Source organism: Arctopsyche grandis, chromosome 7, assembly GCF_051622035.1.
Source record: "Arctopsyche grandis isolate Sample6627 chromosome 7, ASM5162203v2, whole genome shotgun sequence".
Taxonomy (NCBI): domain Eukaryota; kingdom Metazoa; phylum Arthropoda; class Insecta; order Trichoptera; family Hydropsychidae; genus Arctopsyche; species Arctopsyche grandis.
In genome coordinates, this window is record NC_135361.1 from 23,513,165 (window position 1) to 23,528,132 (window position 14,968).

General features: G+C 36.0%; 1 protein-coding gene across 1 annotated transcript in view; it reads left to right on the plus strand.

The window, feature by feature from the left end:
* LOC143914111 (uncharacterized) overlaps window positions 1-10,718 on the plus strand; it is a 60,775-nt gene extending 50,057 nt beyond the window's left edge. Inside the window, exons 5-10 of the mRNA XM_077434202.1 lie at window positions 2,161-2,378; window positions 4,260-4,415; window positions 7,930-8,164; window positions 8,242-8,454; window positions 8,926-9,181; window positions 9,307-10,718. Coding sequence (XP_077290328.1) covers window positions 2,161-2,378; window positions 4,260-4,415; window positions 7,930-8,164; window positions 8,242-8,454; window positions 8,926-9,181; window positions 9,307-10,551 — 2,323 coding nt within the window. The 3' untranslated portion in view covers window positions 10,552-10,718. The remainder of the gene's footprint in view (window positions 1-2,160; window positions 2,379-4,259; window positions 4,416-7,929; window positions 8,165-8,241; window positions 8,455-8,925; window positions 9,182-9,306) is intronic.
* Window positions 10,719-14,968: the final 4,250 nt, after the last annotated feature.

A 14,968-nucleotide genomic window follows, 5' to 3' on the forward strand; every position in this document is an offset into this window, starting at 1 on the left:
TAAGGTTAAATCGAATGTAAATTTGACCCCCACCCTGTACCGATTTACCCCCCAATGAGATTCTGTTTGGTAGGGATGGGGCTAGCGGGGACGTAGGGCTCATCTTTATTCAATTTCAGAGCTTTCGACCGCGTTATTATTCAAAAATAATGGGCGAACAGCGCGGCTAAGTTTGGGCGCGAGAACGAAACCCTAAGTCGAATGCAAATGCGACTTTGGACCAATCCCCCGTTAAAGTCGCTGGTAAAGCCGCGATTAACGGCGAAAAAGTTCCGGGCCCTCGTATAAAATCTCAATATCAAATTAGAAAATAAATCTTAATCGGTTAACGAATGCTTAACGATGTCGAATGGCTAATGTTGAATGTTTTTCTTCTTTAAGTGTTGTTTTATACAAGCTTAATTTTTTTATGTCTAAATCCGATTTTCATTATTACTATAAACTCGTCTTATCAAATAACGAGCTTTTAATCTGATGATGAATTTACAAATGTTTTTAATTAAACCAATTTGTACTACACAATAAATCAAACAAAGGATGGTTTCATTATAATCCTATGATTAACGTTTGTTATCTATTCCATGGACTGCAAAACGCACGAAGATCTCTATCCTAAAAGAGCTGGCAGTTTCAGAGACTCTCCACAACTTATGGGAAACAGATTTTTTCCTACGTAAGCTACATATATTACCAGGAGGAAATATGGAAATTCCAGAGAAGCTAGTAGTCACTGAAACACTAGAGGGAAGCGAGCGAGAGGACGATCACCCATAAGATGGTCAGACAAAATTAAAGAAGTGACGAGATCGTCCCTAAGCTCTGCTTTCGACTTGGCACAGGAATGGAAGAGCTGGAGGTGGAACATTCAGCGGACTCTAGATGATATTAATGACCAAGATGCTCAGCATTAAGCAAACGAGGAAGAAGAATATATGCTATTTACCATCTTATTATTATCATCTTATTACAACAGCCATAACAACTAATCAACAAAGCATATCCAATCGCAAATACGCTGATAACACCACTGTAATAGCCAACTCTTAAGTGAAAATGGTGGATCCACTATGTACTAGGATTTGATATGAACAGAGCGAACACTAATGGTTATGACGGTGAATCGACATGACCAACTCGTGAGGGCGGTCTGTTCTTGAAGTTGTACACAAGTTCATCTATCTCGGATTAACGTTATCGGATGACAAAGGGTGTGAAATTGAAATAAAATGACAGATTGGCATGTAGAAAACCTCAATGGCGAAACTGAGTAAAATTTGGATTAGGTCTATGAAAATACGTCTAGTCTGAGCTTAGGTATTCCTCATATTTGTATACGGAGTGGGGATATGAACAATGCGAGCTCAAGAATGACAGATAATAGGCGTTTATAATATGTGGTGTTGGAGACAGAAGTTTAGAACTCTCTGCTTACAATTCTCTGCGACAGCTAGAAGAACCAAGGCCTTCATCTGGCAAGAGCTGAAAGTTGGCGACATGCTCTCGTCCATGTGTTTCAAGCGTATCCCTCAGTTCTTTGAGCATTTCACGTGGCGAGATCAGGACAGCCTGGAAAAATGCCGAGAAGCTTTGAGGGAAGCAGAGGAAGAGGAACATCCCCAACAAGATGGAGTGACCAGGTCAGGGCTGCCACTAGAAAAACTGTGTTTGAGTCACTTGCGGGCTGCGGGATGTCGAGAAGGCTGGAAGACCATGACCATGGTCTGACCTTGTCACAGTTCTCTGAGATATGAGGAAAGCGACGACGAATTGAAGATCAACATCAAGCTGAAATGACAAAAAAAACCTACTAGGAGATTAAACTGAAGCAATACGTTAGAAACATATTTTCCTTACTTGATATATGTACTACATACCTACATATGTATTCCTTATTTGATTACAAGTGTGCGAGATCGCCATGTGCGAAATAGTCAACAAACCATTATATTTCTACCATTACTATTATTTTACACAATTGTGTTTTGTCTTGTGGTCAAAATTCGTATCGAAAGCAATTGAACCTGCTTGGCAGGTCCTTGCCCCCTTACCTACGTGCTAGCTTGCATCTTATACAGTCACCTTTACCCCGCTTTATAAAAAATATATTTTATATATGTAGATTCAAATTCTCGATAATATTTTCCATCTTCTGTATTTCAGATCGTACTGCGAGAGAGTGTTCAGAGATTGTCGGCTTCAGACATGCTACGTGCAATCTCCGGCGTATCCAGGGGTGTATCCACGCCATTTGCATTGCCGATACCATTTAAATACCAGATTGCCATTTATCAAGCTATACATAGAGAACGAGGAGTTCAACATCGACGGCCAACGATGCGAGAACATCATGACTTGCCCGATGAGACCGATCACTTCAGGTGAGTGCGAGAGTGAGAGCACGCGACGATCGTTTCGCATTAATAATTTCACGTCAAATTATACGCGAGTACCTACACTTAAATATTCCATTAAATAATGAAGTTGATTTATATGAGGCCAAAGATATGACCGGCCTGCATTATTCATGAGACGTGCGGCATTTGAATAAATTTAAATTGCAATAAAAACCTAACCCTCCCCACCGATCGCCCTATCTGCTCCTCGAACGTCGACTTTCGATACATTCAAATCACGGTTCGCAAAGTTTACGAGCAATTAAAATGTTTCATATAAATTCTTGTGCGAGTATCGGCCTATTTTATTTATGCCGATTTTATATGTAAGGCTTGAGGGGAGGTAAAGTGTGCATATATGCGCATAAATATATGCGGGGTATAAAGTGTGTATGATTTATAGCGGTCATTTATTCACGTCTCACAGTCTATTGTGTACCCGAAATTCCAAATCGATCATATATGACCGTAAAAGGATATCAATATCTGTCAAATGGTTGTATTTTTCCACGCAAAGAAAATATTTCGCGACTAAGGGAGGAAGCTGTTAACCTTTTTCGGTGTGGTCAAATTCCCTAACATATCGATGTTTACATCAAATGTATCCCCAATGGAAGATTTTGAAAATATAGTATCTGAAAGTTTATCATTTATTTTTATAAACATGGTATAAAACATATTGCTTCTAAATATACTGCAGTATACATATGTATTTTTGCATATTGATTCTATACGTATAGCTTTTAGCCTGCAAAATGCAAAAAAAGTATCTGACTCACATAATTCGAAGCTTCCAGAGGTTGGTGTGACCTTGCATGCATATGTGTAACACGTGTCATGATGCATGACACTTTATGGACGATTCAGATTTCTCGGTATAACTTACATATTATAATGGCATCTGCTGCATTTTTGTTAAAATAATCCTAACAGAATTTAAATCATCGATTTTTTTACAGTTTTTGTAACCAATTTCGATTACAGATTGGTACTTGTAAAACTTTTTTAGAAGTTAAATATTGTACGTTCCGAAAGAGAAATCAACGCGAGTCAATGCGTGACTCACGGGTGAGTCTCTAGCGTGCAAAAGACTAACAGACTTAAACATTTTAGGTATCCAGTCTCAGAAAACGAAAAAAACGACAAAAAAAAACAAATGCAGAATCTGTGATATGAATATAGTGGAAGAAATAACCAATGCATTCTTAAGTCTTGAATATTAACATTGAACATGCAAAATTTTTTTCGTTTCATGCAAGGTGATTTTGCCTTGCATGAAACGGGTTCTATTGGATAGGTTTTAAATATGTTGGAACAAATGTTTACATTTAAACTGCATAAGTGATCAACGATTGAAAAAATCTTATATGTTTGTTAAATTGATGACATTATGTATTTCCAAATGGAAAAAATACACCCCATATACCAGAAAAATAGCAGATAGATGAATAAATAGATATAAAATACGCCATTATAAGAAAAATAACCGGTAGATCGATGATTGCGTTAATACTTACCATCAAGAGGTACCGGGCTCAAGCCCTGGCTTGGTCTCGATTAAAAATAATTTATTTGAAGTATTTCTGCAGTGCTGCTGGTCAGACATGGATATTTGTGACTTCAAGTCTGTCGTTCCCTATCAGAGTTTGCCAATTTATCTGATTTTATTGTTGACACGATTCCTCACCAAATTGGCAACCGACCTACCTACTCTTTGTCATCACTATTTGATATACATATGTATGTTGTTGACTTCTATACTAATGGGACATCTATTTTACGCATCTAATATTTTTCTGTATCACTTCCATTCACTGGTATTTTAATGAGTATTTTTTAAGAAATTGTTGAAATTTTAATTTTCAGGTTCGGAACACTGCCCCTATGACTATATAAGGATCTACGACGGCAAGGATGAGTCCTCGCCGGTAATCGGCACGTTTTGCGGCATGGGCAAGTTTCCTTACTCCATCATTGGAACTTCACAGGACCTGTTCGTCGAATTCGTGTCCTCCCCCGCCGGTAAGTGCCACCTCCGCCCCACCCCCCAATTTCCAACCCCTGCAGACAGACACGTCAACCCCTTCCCACTTATATCGTCCTCTAGTATGAACACTTCCATCATACTGTACACTCGACGAATGCTATTGTGGTTGGCGATAATTGGGTGCAAATGAGACATCCGAAGGCACATGCCAAACCTCGCTACAAGTATCAACACCGCATCGTTAGTTTCACACAATCGTGGAGCAATTAGTGAACGCCACGTAAAACTATGCACATGCATACCTAAATATACCACAATCTGATAGTTACATAGATAATTTGATGATAGTACTTATACACATGTCACTGGTTAAGCCATAGTGAGGTTGTAGGCTCAAATCCCAGCTGGTGCACTACTGGGGAGATACATATGTATGTATGGTTAATCCCAGATCAGATGTCTCCTACCATAATTTGTCAATTTTTACAAACCTCCTTTATGTTTCAATTACGATTACAATTCAGAGGACAATTTACCTCTTATCCGATCGTTTTTATACTTTGCCATATTGCTCATTTTGGTCATCAATATAATTCTAACTTAATTGTTGAAACGGATCCAATAAAAATCAGCATCCTCTCCCCCCCCCCTCAGTTTCTCACAAATTAATTTCACTTAAAATTTGTTGATTTTACATATGTTACCTTCATAAGAATTTGTTTGGTCATAGATTAATGTGTTATATTAATGTTTTTGGAATTATTTAACTACCTATGTATAAAGTTTGACCGTAGGTGTCACTTTGCGGCAACCTGCCATGGTTTTAAAAAAATGTGTATTTGTGTGTGTGTGTGTCCTAACCGATCCTACCAAACTAAAACTAATATATGTACATAGTATTAGTTACTGAAACGTTTATCTTATAGTTGTAATTTTTTTTTAAATTTATGAAGTCGTATATCCTCTTTATTTACGATTTTTATGTGGGAACGTCAATATATAATACAATTTATAAAACCATTTGTGTAAATTCAAATTATCTGCATGGATCCGCTCGACACTTTTGCTTTAAACTTTGAACGCAATAAATTTTGCGAATTCTATAGAACTCATTAAGCGATTATGAAAATTTGTTTAAAAATAAAATCAAGCTTTCTTTTCATATAACAACGCTTTTGATGCACCTAAGGGGGATAACACCCCACTGTTCTCTCCGCGTTGGGTGTGTCATTGTCTTAAAAACATTCATTACGACAGTATTGTATTAAGCTTTAGCACATTTTTCAATTTCTCTCAAGAAGTTCAGCTACAAGCAATCTCATAATATACCCTACCGGAAAACATTGTCATGGAGAAAGGGGAAAAATAAAGTTAAATTCAAAGTTAAAGTTAGAATTTCGATCTTAATACGGTCGAAACGTTGAGCAGACACTTGATATAATGCGGAAAATAGAAAAACTTGTCGATTTCATTGATTGAAAAACTTTTTCGACTTGCTATTTGTTCGGAAAGCGTTGAAAAAAAAATTAGCAAAAGATTTGTGTTCGAACAGAGGAAACGGTGGAGTGTGGGGGGGGAAAGCTCAGGCGTGGCGCAACACCTCTCACCCTGATCCACCTCCCTGGCCACCCACAGCTCCCTCAGGCCACAATTCAATCTGGTCGCCAGGCAACTGGGTAATACTTGAGCCAACTTGTTAAGCTTTCGCCCCACATCAAAGTTGCGCGTTACTTCCGCCGGAGCTTTGGCACTTCCACATTATCCGGTGCGAATCAAACTTATACATTAATAACCGGAGCTTACGATTGAAATGCCATGGTGGTTTGCCGAGAGACACCCACTCACTTGCCGTAAAGCTTCGCTCCGACGAGTTTACTCAAAAGCTCGCCGTACCATTTCTAACTTACGAGTATACCCGCAGACGTGCATGCAAATCCCCAATAAGGATGTTCGCGCTTCACAAAATGACTTGTTCTTTGTTCCATTATGGCAAGTATTTTTATAAAACATAGCTCACTGTTTAAGCAATATTTAATTTTATATACATATGTATGTATACTAGGTATGTTGACCAATTTACCGGCCTATAGAAACACGTGTTCGGAAGAAGATCTTAATTGTTTAGTTGATAAAAGTGTTATTGTATGTACGGCGAATGATATAGTTGCTCGACTTCAGAGGAGTGGGCAGGCTGAACTCCAGAAGCTCACTGGGGGATGGTGCGCTGGTTTTATCCTGGTCGGTTGTGCAATCCGTATCTTGGCTCCTACAGGCTTATGGTTATTCTTTGTGTAGCTGATGAGTTAATGCTCTCGGGGGTTCCTGTGTACTCGCGGTCGTTTATCTGGAGCGAGTTGATTGTGTAAATTCCCTTGTATGAACGAAGATATTTCGATCAAGGTTGACTTATGTAACATGTTTGAACAGGAAGGCGATGATGCAATTGTAGATCGATGGTTGGGAAATGCACAGATGAGATCATCGACTTCGATTCGAGATAGTACAAGTTGTGCTATATTCCGACACTAGTTTTTGTTTTATTATACCCAATTCCCCCCCCCCCCCCTTCCGCCCCAAAATTACTTTATAACAAAAGTACATAATATTCAATTCTTTCACTTAAAAAAAGATATTTTGCGATATTTATACTATAGGAAAGGGTTTATTATTCATCCTGGGTAAGCTCTTTTAAATGCACTGGTTTTAAATTGAAAAAAAATTACCTTACCATAAACATATGTAGGTTGCCTTACCATAAACATATGGAGAAATTGACAAATGAAATACTGTGTATTAATCTCTGCTTCGTTTCTGTTTAAAAAAATCATTCTTAACAGAAGTTCAGTTAATTCAGTCCTCATCATAGCTATTATGTAAGTTTCAAATTTAATGAAATCGGAAAATTAATACAATTTTAAACATTCAAAGTTATTATAATCTGAATTAGATGCATCTAATCATATGTATTAGACTTACATTTATATATTAGAGCAGTAAAACTTCTACTTATTTTATCAATATCTCATCCTCCAACCCATGACTAAGATGCTTCCACTCTTGACAATTCTTCCATTGAATTATGTCCCCACATATTGAATCTCATACATTTAAATTTTGTAAGAATTACGAGCAGTTTTCTATCACAAAATTAAAATAAATGTTAACTTTCGAAAAGAGACTGAAGCATTAAATAAGATCATCTTAAAATTCTGACCTAAAATTAATGTATTTTATCCCCTTAAAAAAGCTTCATCAACGTACCCGACATATAAGATGTTTACAATTATAAAATACTTGGCAATAGTCAATGTTCATGTACTTGTTTCTTATATATTTAGAAACTTTTCTATGCAATTGAACATTAAAATGTGCTTTTGTGGAATAAAAAAGCTGTAGGTATTTTTAGACTTACGTATTTATCACTTACATTTCAGATTTATCTTATGTACCTATATTATCTAGAATTGAAATAGATAAATAATAAAATCAAAGCAGGTATTTGTTCTCTACAAAACATTATTTTCAACATGTTTTTTAAATTGATTCCAGGTCCTTTGCTGAACACCGGTTTCCACTTCAACGTGGGTAACTGGCCAGGTCAGGTGGATACAGCCGGACATATGAACGGCACCTGCAACTGGTTGTTGACTTCAGAAGCCTTGCAAAAGTCCGGAGACACTGAAGGCATATTTTTATCGGTGGCAAATTGGTACCCTCCACATACCTCCTGTACCTACCTCATGCAGGGACTTCCCAACCAGATTGTGAGGCTTTACTTCCCCAGGTATATTGAAATACAATAATTGCTCTAATGTTCTTCAGAATTGGTTACAATTAAAAATGACATATCATTGTTTCAAGCTTTCGGATAAATCGCATCGAATCACCAATTCAACCGTTTGACGGCGACTGTGGCGAAAGTTTGACTCTGTATGACGCTTCTTGGCCGGACGATTCACGTATCATCAAAACTTTCTGTGACACATTCTCAAAGGCTATGGAGAAGCACGACTTCGTATCGACTGGAAATTCCCTTTTCGTTAGGTTCGAAAGTAAAACTGGTAGCTATAGTGGGTGAGTTATGACATTTTGTTATTATGTACATACATATGTATGTTAATGACATTTTCAACTTTTTAAAGAAAGATATTTTTGGAAAAGCTCTTTTATTACAATATTAAAAAACTTTCTTTGTAAAACATGAACAATTTTGAAAATTAGGTTAAATTTTAGACTCAACACAAATAAAGGATTTGAAAACAATTCTAAAAGAACCAGTTGATAATTAACTTTAACTCTATATTATACATATTATCATGAGATATAACATTGTATTAATTTCATTTCAAACGATTATAGCATTTACATAAATATGTATATATATTTATTTTTTAATATGTACATACACATTAAAGTTAAATACCAACTATACATATGAAGATTTTATAGAATTAAGTGTAAAAAGTGATACAAAATAAAGATTTCAATTAATATTCCTATCAATTACATACTCAATGCTCAACAATATATATCTATTGATTTCAGATCATCATTATATTACTGGGCACATTACGACTTCTTTAATAATACTCGTTACGGAGAACCGGTAGCAGGCACCAGATGTGACGAAGTGATTGCAGCATGGCGTGGAAGTCGAGGTGCATTAAGAAGTCCTCCGAATACTCTCGTTTACAAAAGAGGAGGAGCTCCCGCTGAAGATGTCAAATGTTTGTATCGTTTCGTCACAGACAAACGGTTATTCGCCAGAGTCATCCTCAACATCATCGCCATCAATTTCAAAGTAAGATTTGCCTTCAATTACCCAACTCATTGATGAGATTTCACATCTGTAAACAATAAAATTGAATAAGAATATATTTATCATACAAATTGCATTTACAATAGTAATATGAACGTACTTTGCAGGAGCATCCATATGCATCAATTCCTTGTCAAAACTGCTTCGAGGATAGAGCAGACAAGCTAATAATATGGGAGCCACTCCCGCCAGCATACACCAACCAGACGGTGACGACTCGCACTCCAACTCCACTGCATACTGCAATGCAGCGAGGCACAGGTTCTTGCCTCTGCACCAAGCACGCATCTCTCATCTCATTCGGCAAGCCCTACCAAGTTATCTCATCCAGCGAACAGCTCAACCTCCAAATGATTGTGGACAATGCACATGCAGCATCCTCATACTTCAAACATCAAACTCCTTTGTTCGAAGCAACATACGAATTCGTTCACGGTCCTTTATGTGGTCCAGCTACCATCGAAGCAACAGCCGATGGTGAAATTCTCTTCCCGTACTTGGAAGCGCTCGGATATACAGATCCTCCTAAGGATATACGCTGCATTTGGGATTTGCGAATCAACAGAGACAGAGATCTATGGATCCACTTCGACAAGATCAAATTCGCATCCAAAAACTGTGAAGATGGTAAGATAGACATCTATCTGCCTGGTCAGCTTGATCCGTACATATCTATATGCGGCGAAAATGTATCCCTCGCTAAAGAGCTTCCAATATTATCAGCTAGTGAGCTCGGCATGGAATCGATCGAAGATCCTACTATACTAAATCAAGATGATACAAGAGCAATAAGGATCCAATTCATGAGTGCCAGTTCACCGACGAGAGCAGCGTTCAAGATTGCATGGACGGAGCTCTTTCATCTCCCACGCAACTCCGATGGTACTCTCCAAACATCCAGACTAGTCGAAGGCGGTTCTATAGACGCCAAATACAATGCAGAGTTTGGTACGGACAAACGGAGCATAGAAGTTTGCGATTTCTTGTGCCCAGGCGAAAATAGTCTATGCATACCGGCAAGATTAGTCTGCAACGGTGTCGTCAACTGTCCAAACTCTACCAACGTTGAAACCATGTCGAAAGCAAGCAGGGAAGCGAGACTTCAGTATTTGGAGGAGAATCTGAAGAAGATCGGATACGACGGAGTATTAACAGGAAAAATGCTGGAAACGCTTAGTGATGAATCGCCCGAAATCTGCAACAGTCGGAGAGAGAACACCGCTGTGATGAACTGGGCAGGCATAGCTTTAGGTGCGATCGGTGGACTAATCTTGGGTGTTGCTTGCTTGATTGTCCTCTGCAAGATGTGCTGCCATAAGAGATCGACCAACGATACGGATTTAAGCTACTGACATCAGGCTAAATTCCAGCCGGGTCCTAACTGCCACCTCAGTTCCTCTACATCATCATATAACAGAGACTATCAAAGGGAAATGAGTGGCAACGCTTACGACTGGAGTCTACATTGACAACTAATTGATGTTTAATTTATTAACATGGTATAAAAATTATAATAAAATTTGCACGAAATTAACAAAAAAAAAAGGTTGTAATTAAATAAATTAACACGTTTTACACGGCTATATAACGGTTGACCTTAAATGAACATAAACAAATCGTGCCTAAGGAAACTCATAAATGAAATTATTGAAATACTGAACTTTAAAAACGATAATTGATTGTGGAAATAAGTGAATAAAATAAAATAGAAAAAACAAATTAAAACATTTTAACAAATATAAAATTTTCAGGTCCAGTGAAATGTAAGCTAAAATGAAGTTGTGCAATTAGCATATACATATATGTAGGTATAACTTAAAAACATTTTATCAACAGTTCAACATAATTTTGTGACTTGAATAATACATACATAGATGATGTCTATCACGTGCTCAAGTTATTGAAGTCAAACAAATAATATAAACACATATCTCGTTATTGTATTATAAGTGTTTAAGTTATCAAAAAAATTATGTTATACATTAAAATTATATGATATGTACATAAATGCACAATCTCTATCCTCCTTGTGCCATAATATTAAAAAAAACAGGATTTTAAATAACGATGAGAATCATCGATTGTATCCGGATATGTTTTCACAGAAAATATAATTGTATTATAATATAGGCACAAGGAGGTAAGTTCACATATTTCAACTGTTATAATTTAGAATAATTTTCAAATTTTAATGAGGCGATTATACGCTATGTACATCATTTTTACAAAAAATTAAAAGAAAGTAATAAAATTTGTTTTGAAAATTTCGTTTTTTAACAATAATAGCCTGGAATGAATCTTTTTTCGTGCATACGTTATAATTAAAGTTTGTAAATACAGATAGATGAACTTCGTGCAAGTAATTCCACTCACGGCGATGATTTTAAAATTTGAAACTTTAGACACTGACGTAAATTACAAACAAATATTTGGGAAGCAAACGTTCATTTTCCCACAATTTGATACTGTTATATGCCTTGTAATATAATATAATCATTGAAAAATTTAAAGCCGTGCCTGATGGTAGTAAATAAATGAAAAATAGACTAAGGTGTATGCACAATATTTTAGATAGTGAACTAAGTCCAATAAATGTAAATAATAATAAAAAAAATTAAATAAAACGAATGTAAGAAGATATAAAAATAATATTAGCTTCTCTTAATGTTATCTTTAAGAGGAAAAAAACTGTATAGTTGACCTTATATTTGAGGTACAACAGTTATTACATATTAACCATTAATATATTTTTTACAAAATTTTACCTGCATTTTTATTATTGTTATAAAAAAAATCATAATAATTACAATAATTCATTAATGATTAAATTTAATAAAAAATGAACTTAAACTTGACGTTTGGAAACCATACTGCAGTAAGTATTTGCTTAATGCATTTTATGCAATTTTTTTTGATAGGCAGCATACTAGCTGATGAACCCAATTTTTTATTTTCCCATGATGCCGTAATCAGGTGTCTCTTAAGCGACATCTACATATGGTATTAATCTTGAATAAATATCAAATTTGAAATCATATTCAAGTAGTAATTACATAGTGGGTATGATGGTTTTTGCCGATTTGATGAGGAATCGTTTCAAGAAAGAAATCAGATAAAATGGCAAACTCTTGATTAGGAAACAATCCACTTGGAGTCACAAATATCTAAGTCTGACTAGCAGTACTACATATTATACTTGGAATAAATTATTTTCGGGATATTCACAGGATCGAACCCGGCAACCTCTCCGCGGTTACCATTAACGCAACTATTGAGCTATGCTGATCAATAGCTCTGATAGAAAACGATCGACTTGATCAGGTAGTCAAGAAGGCGGGAAGACCATGACGAGCCGCATTATGATAGTAGAAAACGGTAAAATCACACAACTCAGACATGAGGAAAGCGACCAGAAAGAAGAAGTTTGGAACTTTCCCTAGTTGCTGGAAAATTGGACAGTTAATTATTATTAAAAAATATAATAACGATAGAATAGCCAGTGATCCTAAGGCGTATGTATCGCCTGATCAGTTTATTACCCATTTCGGGAAAATATAAAAGAAATTAATTTCGAATCGAATTAACGGTTTCCTTAAAACGATTGTTTCGTTTTATTCAGTAGTCAGTTTGGTTTTCAAACAGCTAAGTCAACTATTGATGCAATTCGTTGTCTTGGGGGGAGGCTCCGGACTATTCATGTAAGTATGTACATATATAGTACTTACTTTATTGGATGTTGCTGGAGCATTTGACAATGCTTGGGGACCAATGTTAATAACAAAGTTGCATTTACTTGGACTACATCCAATTTTTTTTATGCTTACTGCACAATTACCTATTTATTAAGAAATTAACGTTTGAACTCAGAGGATAGGTTGAGATTGAAGATCCTTCCATTGAATGTCCACATTCGTTTTAAAAATTATAATAAAGCATTTAACAATGTGAAACACCAAATTGCTTGATAGAAATTTTGCAGAATATTGGAATTGGTGATAGAGTTATCTGCATATCCAATCATAATACTACTATAGGTGAAAATTTGTAAATGGATTGTTGTTATCTGTATCTACATATATAATGCATTTATGTAGATGCAACATATAAAGTGGTGTGGGTGGGTAAGACTATCCTCATGACAGGCACAAGTGATACAAACCAAAAACTTCACCCATCTAAGTTGGCAATCTGCTCTAATAAAAGCGTGAAAGATTTCGAATTTAAATACATTTAGTGCACTCCTTCACTCCTTCTAAGCGAACTACTACTCACATCACTGAATAGTTCCGAAGGAGACACGTGAAGTGAATTTAGTCACTCGAGCCCACTCACATACAGCAGCCGTCATACGCAACTCATCGAACAAATCAGGAAAGTGTACCTATTCATTGAAATAAATGTTAAACAAAGAAAGAACCTACTTGGAAACCAGAACACATTCCTCATACACTATTCAAATGTTCCTTTGAACAAACTTCAATCCCAAACAGCATGTATAAGAATAAATAAATGGTTGTAAAATTGCTCAGACGGATACCGGAAAATACCACGTTTTATGACGTTAACAACCAATGTGAAGTAATCGAAAACGATAAAAATAGCACTTTCACATCAGAAGCAAAATAAGTCTTCTTTTTGTGTACTAGAAATCCTTAAGTTATAGTCTATGCTATCTAATTCAATTTTTTATGTATAAAATACTGAATGATTCAAGTAAATTCATATCTTGTTTTAAAGTCAATTCACACACATACCCAGAGCTCATTCTGGTTTTTGTCATAAGGAATTCACGCAAACGTTTGTGTGATACGTTAAATATGACGTTAGTGGGTAGTTCATTATTTAGTCTTCCGTTAAAAAAAAAACTCTCAAAAACTGATAACGAATTCACATATAGAAGCCATACAGTTGTATGATTTACCAACTGAGGCGCTTGAAAAGAAAAAATCCTCAGAGTTTGGTAGTCAATGTGAGAGATTCAGAAAACTAATTTATAATCTTGGAGGATGGAGTGATGATTCCGTAATGCCTTAAACAAATAGATTTCCACATAAGTCTCGAGACGTCTATTGGACTCTAGTTCGCAGCCATATTGAGATACCAATATCATGGAGAGAAAAGTGAAGACTTCAAGTCTCTATGACGAGAAGTATTTTGAGTCACAACGTCGGACTGAAGACGATGTAGAAGACATCCTTAGTCTAGTGTATCAGGGATGCAGAATCATGCCACCACACCACAAGACGACCTCGATCAACTTTGGAAATGCCCAAAAATGACCGGAAGCATAGAAATATCATTGTTGATGATTTATCAGAAGATAATAAAATGGCACCAGAAAATAAAAGAAAAAAAAACAAGAGTGAAGTTATATTCAATTTGAAAACATTCCACAGCAATTTTAACCATGCATTTGAAATATCCTCATGGATCATCCGCATTGGAAAATAGAACAACTCACATCAGGAGTTGAAATATTTATTCAAATCAGTGATATTACAAATGTATAAACTACCGATTATATGTAAGGGGTTTACAATTTTCCTGATTGGAATAATCAGGTGGGGACACTCTTTATGGATTCTAGAAACTCATTAAAGAATTGAGGAATTATTGAAGAAATGGAGGTATTACTGATCATTATAATGGAGCAAGGCATGCTTTCAGGACAGGTCTGAAAGAATGTCAATTATGAATGAGATCCTGTTCCAATTTCCAATCAGATACCATCGTAAACCTTCACTATTTTACGTCCTGCCAACTATTTAT